We start from the raw sequence: 10,588 nt of genomic DNA, 5'->3' as shown, positions 1-10,588 counted from the left end.
CCATCTGGACAGGCTGCTACTGCCAAAACCAGGGTGTGAAGAGCCCCTGGGAAGTGAAGGAAGCCACAGCCAGCACTTCCTTCAGCCCTGAGACTGACAGTCAGAACAGAACTCCCGAGTAGCCTGCAGTGGAAAGCTGTGGCTGTGGTGTGTAGCAGGCAGATGAAGGAGCAGAGAGCTGGTGAGAAGAGACTTGAGAAGGTGGTGCAGCATGGCCAGCACACTGCAGTTCCTGGTTTGTCTGGTGGCGACCATTTATCTCCTCCTGTGGGTGACTGCAACACAACACCATGCAGGTACAGGAACTTCAGAATGAATGGATATTAGCAAGGAGGGCTGCTGTTTGACACCAATTAGCTAATCCTCACAAGGGCTGAGGAACTGTGGGTCTGGTGGGTACCAGCCTGATGTCTGCTGTAGTGGGTAAATATGACGATCCCAACCCCATAATGGAAAGGAATAAATGAAACCTGTTAAGATTGCTGTGGGTACTGTTAAAGCTGGCCCCAAACAGGGTTGGACCCTGGGCTCAACCCAGATGCTAAGTCAAAGCAGGGTCCTTTGACCTGTCTGGGGCTTCAGATAACCAATTCAAGGGCTAGGCAACACCTCAGGGTATGAGACAGAAAAACACAAAGGACATTCTGCCCTGTTTAATTCTGTCTACACAATGGCTGAGCAGCAGCAAGGAAAGAGGAGACCCTTCCTAGAGTTACTGATCCTCTGAAGAATCATTGCACTGTTCTAGGTCATTCCCCAGATTACTATAGGGAGGTGAGGAGTCTTATGACCTGTTAGCAAGGGTATGTACAAATTAAAGGAGGAGTTTGGACACTTACTGAGATAGTAACGGGATAGTGTAACACTCTGGGATCACAAGACACATGCCTGGGAGGGTGTATGTCAGTGTGCTTATGTGTACTTATGGGCAGGTGAGAGAACAAAAGATGGCATTCCTGCACTGGTAGACCCAGGAAAGGGTGTTGAGGGAAGTGTGGCAAGCATCTGATTCTGTTCTGCTTGGTGCCCTAGGGCAGCCAACAGACAGTGCAAGTGTGAGAGATGGCCTGCAGGAGCCAGAGGACCCGGAAGTGATGTTTGAGGTCTTTCCTCCCAGCTTGGGACATGAGGGCGGGGGTGTCTGGAGGTCCCTAAGCTCAGGGATGGGAAGAGGTATGATTTAGAGCAGGCTTGCTGGGAGGGGCGGCGGGGAACCTAGCATGGGGAACCTAGCTTATGCTGCCCTCCCCCCAAGTCCATTCTTCTGCCTGCCCTGCTCTCTAGACTCCAGCCCACCCCTTAAATGGCTCCTTTTGCAGCTGCTGTGGTCTGGGCTGGAGCTGGATGTCATGGGGCAGCTGCGCCTCCAGGATGAAGAGTTAGCGTCCACACGTCCAGGCCGCCGACTCAGGCTCCTTCTGCGGGACCATGTGCCCAGTGACTTAGAAAGCGCTGAGCAGCATCTGCAGTGGCTCCAGGACCTGCACAATGGGCCTCCTCTTAGCCCTAGAGACTTTGAACATCTGCTCCTCACCACCCTGTCTTGCATCTACCGGGTCCATGCAGCTAATGAAACTGAAGAGAGTCGCTGGGTCCAGGTCTTCACCTACCTGGCACAGGAAACACTCTGGGACCTGTGCAAGGGCTTCTGCAAGGACCAGTTCCCTTCAGTGTGGCCTTGAATTTCCATCCTTGTACCCTTTCCCTTTCTCTTTTCACCTGCTATCACCCCCTCCCATCTCCACCCTTTCAAACTGCGCCTGACTCATATTGGGAAATAGGTCTCCATTTGGAGATGGAACTGAAGACAAATGGAGGTCTCCAAATGGAGACCTACTTCGATAACTGGGCTTGGTTTATTGTATCTTTCCTACCCATTTTTATCCCTCTTTGTTCCCTGAACCTTAATAGGATGAGAGTGGGAGACTGGGAATAGGCAACAGAGCAAAGGGCAAAAGTTGCAGACTAGTGTGTTGTGTGCTCCAGGGGTCAGGACTGAGAAATGTATCTAAAGGAAAATTAAAGAGAAGCTGCGGCAACTTAAGTGGAAGTCAGCCTCTAAGTCCATCCTATGCAATTCAAAGAAATGTATGTTTGGCCTCCAATCCTAATGTACTCATTTCAAGCCTGACCAAGCGTCTGGGGTCCCAGATCTGTGAGCTCTCCATTTGGGCTGCAAATGTAGAATGGATTTCTTGAGTTCTGTTCACTGGAGGAGTGGAGACAAACAAGTGGAGGAACGTTACCTTTTGGGGGAGAGAGAAGCCAAGAAATGTCTTCAGTTCCATCTCAGTCGGTCTCAGAGGAAAGAGTTAGGCTAGGAGAGGACCCACCCACCCACAGACTAGCTGAAGCAGGCTGGGATAAGTATAACTGATTATGTATCGCTCTTCCCATAAAAAGCTCCATTCTGGCTTTCTGAGTGTGTCCTTCCTTCCGTGTCAGAATAAGACCACTTACCCTGTGTGTTCTTGCCCTGAGCAAGTCACTCACCCCATCCCCAAAGGGCAGGAGGCAGTCAACCAGGTATCCGCCCCTCATCCCCTTTCCACATTCACCCAGAAGGACCATGCCCTTTGCCCGAGTCCTGTGCCCCGAGTATGGTAGTGTGATGAAGAATCTTGCTTTAGAAAAGGGTCGCCTGGGCTCTGAGAGTAAGGTCATACATAGGCCAATGGGAACTCAGATTCAAGGATGCCCTGGACAGGGGAGACCCCCCGGGGAGGAGAGAGGCCCTGAGGCTGCCAACCCGCGGGCGATGGCGTCGCAGTCAAGACAAGGGGACCGTCGGGCTGACCGGCACAGGCCCACTTTATTGGCAGAGTCTAGCCGCCCTGGGCCGGCCGTCGGGCAGGCGCCGGCGGGGCGCTCGGGCCGCGGTCCCGGCTCGGCATGCACGCCCCCGGGCCCGCCCGGGCTCCGCTGCAGCCCGGGGTTCAGAGCTCCGGCGGGCCGGCGGGAGCGAGATCGGGGTACACCAGGAAGCCGGAGAAGGTGATGTACTTGCCGTGGTTGCTGTAGGCGCCGTAGCCGTCGTGGTCGTGGCTGAGCAGCCAGACGGCGTCGCCGCGCCGCAGCGGCAGCATCACGCTCTGGCTCTGCATCTCGCGGCGCCGCGACGCGCCGTCGTCGTAGATCATGGCCTGCACCTCGTCGCGGTTCTTCATGAGCTTCACCGACAGCGTCTTGCGGGGCAGTTTGCCCAGGGTGAAGGAGAAGAAGTAGGCGCCGGGCAGGCGACAGCGGAACACGCCGGCGGTGGCGTCGAAGTCGCCGCCGATGTTGACGAGCTCGGTGTCGAAGGCGAGCGGCCGGTGGCGAGGCCCGGAGCCCGCGTCGGAACCCACCAGACTGCGCGTGCGCGCCGCCGAGAAAGCCGAGCGCGGCTCCGAGCGTGCGCGCGGCCCGTGCGCAGGCGCCGTGTCGGCGTCGGCATACACCAGGTAGCCGCTGAAGGTGGCGCCCGGCGCGCCCAGCGCGTACTGCGGCGAGCCGTGCAGCCGCAGCCACACCGTGTCGCCGTAGTCGAGCTGCAGCATGGCGCTCTGGCTGGCGGCGCGCCGCGACCCGGGCCGCCGTTGCTCGTCGAAGGCCAGCGCCTGCACCTCGTCGCGGTTGCGCACCAGCATCACCGACAGGCTCTTGTGCGGGGCCTTGCCGGCCGTGAAGGAGAAGAAGTAGGCGCCCGGCACGCGGCAGCGGAACTGCCCCGTGGTCGCGTCGAAGTCGCCCCCGATGTTCACGTAGACCTTGTCGAAGGTCACCGCCATCTCCGACGTGCCCTCCAGTGGGGTGGTGCGCGCAGCCGAGAAGGCTGATCGCAGCTCGGGGGCGTCCGGGCCCAAAGCCGGGCCCAGGGCCCAGCAGGCTGCGGGGCTTAGCAGGCCCAGCAGGAGCAGCAGCATGGCGTCTAGGAAGGGAGAAGAGGGCAAGGACAGGTGGGTGAGACTGGGGCAGCCTCCCAGGCCCCTCCTTTCCCCCCTCCCCCCGGGGCTGGGGGACATATGGGTTCTCATCCCCTATCCCTGTCCTTGACCCACAATTTAGATAGACACTTAGACGGGATCAGTGCTTTTCAAAGTTGAGGGTGTCTCCATGGATGTCTCTTGGAGGGCTTATTACCATTCGTGTGGTTGGGTCCTATCCCCAGAGTTGACTCTCTAGGTTCCTTAATGGAGCCTGAGCATTTGCATGTCCTAACAGTTTTCCCAGTGATACTGATGCCACTGGCCAAGGGACCCCACTTCTAGAATCTTTGGATTAGGCCAGAGAGTTTCCAGACATTTTTGTTTTTGTAAGCACAGAAAGTCCTTTCTCTCCTGTAAGTTGGTATACACAAACCTGTGTTATTGAAATGAGCTCCCTTCCCGTAGCTTAGTCCACTCCTTCCCCTCTCCACAGTTGCCATGCTCCCTTCCCAGGCAACACTAGGCCCACGTAGTAAAGGCAGTAAATACTCAGCCTCCAACCCCCTTTACCTTGGCATGGCACTTCTGTTGGGCAGCTACCACCATATAAGGCAACAAGAGCCCCTTAGAGTGACCTTCAGGTCTGGGCAGTTGCAGGGCCCCTTATCTACTTTGGGACAGCCATAAATCCTAGTCCGCCATGATGAAGCCCCTGGCCCACATGTCCACACCAGAGTTTCTGCCTCCTAGCCCCTTCTAGTCCCTCCTGGCCCTCATAGTAGGTCACCTCAGACCATAGCCGGCGCTTCTTCTCACTTCTTCCTTGTGAGAAGGGGTCTTGCCGACCTTTTTCCCAGCAATAAACCTTTCTTTGTTCTTTGTACCTGGATGTCAATGTGGTTTTCTGGCAAAGTCTAATTTAATCTAACACTCAGGCTACCAGCTGCACACCAGTGGCTCACACCTGTAATACAACCTACTCAGGACGTTGAAATCTGAGGGTCACAGTTTGAAGCAAGACTGGATAGGAAAGTCCATGAGACATCTCTAATTAACCACCAACAAGCTAGAAGCAGAGCTGTGACTCAAGTGGTAGAGTGCTAGCCTTGAGCAAAAGAGCTCAGGGAGAGCATCCAGGCCCTCAGTTCAGCTTTGAGACCAGCACATACTCACAAGACTAAAAAAAAAAAAAAAAAAAAAAAAAAACAGACAAATCTGGGTGCTGGTGGCTCATGCATGTAATCCTAGCTACTCAGGAGGCTAAGATCTGAGGATCTCAGTTCAAAGCCATCCAGGGACGGAAAGTCTACAAGACTCATGTCCAGTTAACCATCAAAAAACCAAAAGTGGAGCTGTGGCTCAAAGTGATAGAGTTCTAACCTTGAATAAAAGGGACAGAGTTCAAGCCCTATGACCCAGGGGGTGAGGCAGGGAGGGAAGGGGGAGGACAAGATAAGTAGAAATGCTGTGGTTGAAAAGACTTACAGTCTTGCCTATTGGGTTCACCCTTTGCCCTTTAGCATCCAGGGGCCCTGGTGAAAGGTATAGAGCAGTGCCCAGTGGGTCTCTGAGTTTGCTGCATTTTTGTGTCTCCTTGGCCTTTCCCTTCACAGCAGACATTGGCTGTGTGTCAGCAGCCTCCATAATAGTGTTTAAGTCCCATTTGGGCAGCTGTTCCCTGACCCCTTTCTTGGCCTCTTACCCACTCAAGGCTCAACTCTGACATGGACCTCTGAACTCCACAAGCATCCTCCCTGCAGAGGAGGAGAGATCTGTTGAGAGTTACGGTAACTCCTTCCCTGGTGAAATCAGAGTAAGGGAAGGTGAACTTTTTGGTTGGGGCTGGTCCCTGAGGGGCGGGACAGAGCCAGGGCTACCTGGGATAGAGAAGCGAGAGCAAAATACCAGCTGGATTTTGGCAACACCAAAGTCAGCAGCTTTATTCTCAGTGATGGTGGAATGGAGTGGTCAGACACCTAGATTTGAAGATCAGGTCCTGACTCTTAACCACTAGCATGCTGTGAAACCTTAGACCAATTTCTTCCTTCCTTCCTTTTATTTTTTTATTGGTCGTGGGGCTTGAACTCAGGGTTTGGCCTCTTTTGCTCAAGGCTATCACTGTACCACTTGACCTACAGTTCTACTTCTGGTTTTCTGGTGAAATAATTGGAGACAAAAAGTCTCCTGGGGGCGGGGCTGGGAAAGTGGCTCAGTGGTAGAGTGTTACCTTGCATGCATGAGGCCCTGGGTTCGATTCCTCAGCACCACATAAGCAGAAAAAGCTGGAAGTAGCCTTGAGGCTCAAGTGGTAGACCACTAGCCTTGAGCTGAAGAGTTGAGGGACAACACCCAGGCCCCACGACTGACACTAAAACCAACAAGCAAAAAACCCCACAAAAGACTCATGAGAACAACAACAACAACAACAAATAAAGGTCTCATGGACTTTGTTGTACAGGCTAGCTTTGAACCATCATCCTGAGATCTCAGTGAGCCACCAAGGTCTGGCTTTTTAGACCAGTTACTTAACCTCTCTGTGAATGGTTTCATCTCTGTAAATAGAGGAGGGCCTCATCCAAGCTTATGGGAAGGATACTCTGAGACAGCAGTCATTAATGAACAGGTGTGCAGAGGCTTCTGTTCTTGGCCATGGGAAAAGTGATCTGATCACATTCTGGACTTACGGGGTTAGAGACTCTTAAATTCCTATGTCTGAGAGCTTGGTGAAGGCACTGCTTAACTCCCTGGAGTCTCCAACTGAAGGACTCCATTATGCTCTAAAGTAGGGCACAGCTTTGGGGCTGAAAATCCCAAGCCCCTAAAGAGGCAAGACAGGAAAGATAGGCTGGAGGTAGCCTGGGAGTGGAGCATCTCTGGAAAGTGCCTGGAAGGATATGGAGTTTTGTGTCTCTTGGAAATGCCTGGGGCCTGCTGAGAGTTGTTGCCAGGGATAGCTGTGCTTCTGAACCAGGATGTGTCCTGAACCAGGATGTTCACCTAAGGGTCGGTGAGAGCTGGGAATAAACCTACATCCCATTTGCCTAGCTGTTGGAAGAAACACATGGGGTAAAGTTGCACTTCTGATTTTCCAGATAAAGACCTGGAGCTGCTAGCTAGGTGAACACTGTCTTGTTCTCGTTCCAATTCTCACAAAGATATAGGGAATAGAGAAGGAGCCTATTTCTAGTGGTAAAGATTACAAGCATCCAATATTTTCTGTCTGTCTGTCTGTCTGTCTGTCTGTCTGTCTGTCTCTCTCTCTCTCTCTCTCTCTCTCTCTCGTGCTGGGTTTGAACTCTGCACCTAGGCGCTGGCCCTGAGCTTCTTTGGCTCAAGGCTAGCACTCTGCCACTTGAGCCACAACTCTACTTCTGTGTGTGTGTGTGTGTGTGTGTGTGTGCCTGTGTGTAATTAATCAATTGGAAATAAGAGTCTCTCTCACAGAATTTTCTGCCCAGGCTGGCTTCAAATTGCAGTCCTTAGATCTCAGCCTTTTTTATTTTTTGTCTGTCGTGGGCCTGAACTCTGGACCTGAGCGCTGTCCCTCAGCTCTTCAGCTCAAGGCTAGCGCTCTACCACTAGAACCACAGTGCTGCTTCCGGCTTTTTCTGTTTATGTGAATCGAACTCAGGGCCTCATGTATACAAGGCAAGCAGTCTACCACTGAGCCACTTTCCCAGCCCCAGATAGCTCAGCCTCTTGAGTAGCTAGGATTACAGCCATCAGCCACAGGTGCCTGTCCAATGTGTTCTCTTGGTTTCTTTGTTTTTTGTCGGTCATGGGCCTGAACTCTGGGCCTGGGCACTGTCCCTCAGCTCTTCAGCTCAAGGCTAGTGCTTTACAACTTGAGCCACAGCGCCACTTCCGATTTTCTGGTGGTTTATTGGAAATAAGAGTCTCACAGACTTTCCTGCCTGGGCTGGCTTTGAACCACAATCCTCAGATCTCAGCCTCCTGAGTAGCTAGGATTACAGGGGTGAGCTACCAGCACCTGGCAATGTGTTCTCTTTTACAAAGCTTTTTTTTTTTTTTTTTTTTTTTTTTTTTGCCAGTCCTGGGGCTTGAACTCAGGGCCTGGGTGCTGTCCTTGAGCTTCTTTGGCTCAAGGCTAGCACTCTACCACTTGAGCCACAGCACCACATCCAACTTTTTCTGTTTATGTGGTACTGAGGAATTGAACCCAGGGCTTCATGCATGCTAGGCAAGCAATCTACCACTAAGCCACATTCCCAGCCTTACAAAGTTTTTTGGACACATCTGTTTTGGAGGATAAACTATTCTTGTTTCTTTGGTCAGTCCTGGGGCCTGGGCACTGTCCCTGAGCTTCTTTTGCTCAAGGCTGGCACTCTACCACTTGAGCTAAAGTATCACTTCCACCTTGGTACTGAGGAATGGAACCCAGGGCTTCATGCATGCTAGGCAATTACTCTACCACTAAGCTATATTCCCAGCCCTATCCCATTTTATAGATGAGAAACTTGAGGTTCAAATAAAGGCAAAAGGGTGCATTTTGGACCAAGGTCATCTACAGAACACAAAGATAAACCTTAAACAGGATTTTTTTTTTTTTACTTCAATGTATTTTCCTTTCTACCACCCCTCCCTGCTTGACACAACTATCTCCAGATAACCTGTCATCTGCCTCAGTTTCACTTCTTCAAAAACCTGGGAAGAGACAAGGGAACAAGTAGAGGGATCCAGGGTGAAGGAAAACAAGCAAGCAAACCCAAACAAAAGCTAGCAAGCAAACAAAAATCTCTCTAGCCTTTTGTCTTTTGAGCGCATGGAGGGCAGCTTAATCTTTGCCCAGCCTGGGGTTTTCCTAAACATTACCCCAGGGATTACCTGACCACTCCCCCCCCCCCCCAGCCATCTACCTGCCGAGCTGTTCCACCCAGCGGTGCCAAGGGGGTCTCCCTACATGTGCAGTGCCCAGCCTCCATTTCACACACTACAGCACATTTCTCAAAGTCTTTTGTTTGTGTCTTTCCTTCCCTGAGCAGGTCAGAGGAGGTGGGGTGTTGGGGACGGGGAGGCAGGGCTCCAGGGAAGGAAATGGCGTTCCTAGCTCTGTCCAGGTGAGGCTCAAAATATCTTCAAAGAGGAAAACTGGGACAGAGAGCTGGGCAGAGCTAGCGCCCAGGAACCAACAGAGAAGCAGCAGCATTGGTGCCAGGCTGAGGGCATGTCTGAGCCCCCCCTTCTCCAGCCCCCCCCACTTTCCAGTTAACCCTCCTCTCAAGCCCCCCCCCACCCATCTACCTTGAAAGCCCCTCAAACCCTTCCAAGAAGCACAATCCCACTTTCACAGAAATCAATTAATCCTTCCTCGTGAATGGATATATATATATAATATATGTCATATTATATATATATAATATATGTCATATTATATATATATAATATATGTCATATTATATATATATGTGCATTATATAGCGCACCCCGGGAAGGGGTACCCCAAATACCGTCTCCCTCCACCCATCCCTTCGAGTGTCCTCTTTGCAAGGAAACCAGGGCCCGATCCCCTCGCGCGTCTCGCCACCCCCGTCTGCAATAACGGGGAGCCCCGGCGCCCCCGCCTCCTCGGGGCTGCCCTCACCTGGCTGGCGGCGGCGGCGGCGGCGGTCGGGTCGAGCTGGGTCCGAGCCGGCGATGGGCTCCGCGCTCCGGGCTCCGCGCTCGGGGCGCGCGCTGGGGCTGCGCACTGACCGCCCGCGCTGCGGCGGGGCCGGGCCTGCGGGGGTGGCGGGGGCTCGGGCGGCGGCGGGCGGGCGGGCGCGGGGACCCCGGGACCGGGTCCGGAAGACGCGAGAGAAAGGGAAGGACAGCCAGAGAGCAAGGCGGGCGAGCCGAGCGAGCCGCGAGGCGGAGGGCAGGGGAGAGGAGAGAGGGGGGAAAGGACCGCCGGGGAGGGGCGCACCGAGGAGGGGAGCCGAGCCCGGGGCACCGCACGGAGCCTGCGCCGCCCAGCGAGCGGGGACCCTTCCTCACCCGTGACCTTGGCTTAGAGCTTCCTCCTCTGGATCTGGACAGATGGCATCCTTCACCTAAGTTAGCAGATGGGGAAACTGAAGCCCGGGGCAGAGGTCACACTGGGATGGCCCGGCGAACACCGGCAGAGCAGCTACCTAGCTGGCTTGGGGACGGGGACGGACACCAGACTGGGTGGGGTAGGACCCAGAGGCTGCACGCACAATGGACGGCGAGGGCTTGGCTGAGCAGACCTGGGGGAGAGGGGCTGAGGAAAGAGGATACCTTGGTCAATGTCACTGGTACAAGGAGAATTTAAAATGTCCTAGACTTCCTTCCTCACCTCCAAGCCTGAAAATGCCCAGCGTGTGTTTGAAAGGAAGACAAAGAAAGGTCACAGATAGCAAGCAGCTCCTAGGGGCAGAATCGAATTTTCTGGGAGAAAGGGTTGAGGAGGGCAGAAGGAGGCTAGACAAATCAAGGGGCCAGTGGCTCATGCCTGTAATCCTTGCTACTAGGAGGCTGCGATGTGAGGAGAATGGTTCAAAGCCAGACCAGGCAGGAAAGCCAGTGAGACCCTTATCTCCAGTTAACAATTAAAAAAAAAAAAAAAAGCCAAAGTGGAGCCATGGCTCAAGTGGCAAAGAGCTAGCCATGAGCAAAAAAGCTTAGGGACAGCACCCAGGCCCTAATTCAGCCCCAGAGCT

The 10,588-nt window shown here is 53.5% G+C and overlaps 2 protein-coding genes across 3 annotated transcripts; one reads left to right on the top strand and one right to left on the bottom strand.

Moving 5' to 3' along the window:
- Positions 1–24: 24 nt before the first annotated feature.
- On the top strand, positions 25–2,388 carry Fam180b (family with sequence similarity 180 member B). Its single transcript, XM_070032335.1, has 3 exons — positions 25–296; positions 1,033–1,103; positions 1,320–2,388. Exons 1-3 carry the CDS (start codon positions 212–214, stop codon positions 1,680–1,682), a joined length of 519 nt encoding a protein of 172 aa, XP_069888436.1. The 5' UTR covers positions 25–211; the 3' UTR covers positions 1,683–2,388.
- A 387-nt stretch (positions 2,389–2,775) lies between these two features.
- Positions 2,776–10,225, bottom strand: C1qtnf4 (C1q and TNF related 4). Of its 2 annotated transcripts, XM_070032333.1 has the most exons (3): positions 10,167–10,225; positions 9,511–9,958; positions 2,776–3,910 (listed from the first exon to the last, which is right to left on the bottom strand). In XM_070032333.1, the coding sequence occupies exon 3, from the start codon at positions 3,903–3,905 to the stop codon at positions 2,937–2,939; it is 969 nt and encodes a 322-aa protein (XP_069888434.1). In that variant the 5' UTR covers positions 3,906–3,910; positions 9,511–9,958; positions 10,167–10,225; the 3' UTR covers positions 2,776–2,936. The 2 variants fall into 2 exon arrangements, with proteins under 2 accessions (XP_069888434.1, XP_069888433.1); XM_070032332.1 differs by lacking the exon at positions 10,167–10,225 and having other exon boundaries at positions 9,511–10,043.
- Between the last annotated feature and the right edge of the window lie 363 nt (positions 10,226–10,588).

This window comes from Dipodomys merriami, unplaced genomic scaffold (genome assembly GCF_024711535.1).
Source record: "Dipodomys merriami isolate MVZ:Mamm:240054 unplaced genomic scaffold, mDipMer1.0.p SCAF_21, whole genome shotgun sequence".
Lineage (NCBI taxonomy): Eukaryota > Metazoa > Chordata > Mammalia > Rodentia > Heteromyidae > Dipodomys > Dipodomys merriami.
This window is presented reverse-complemented; position numbering and strand designations above follow the sequence as displayed.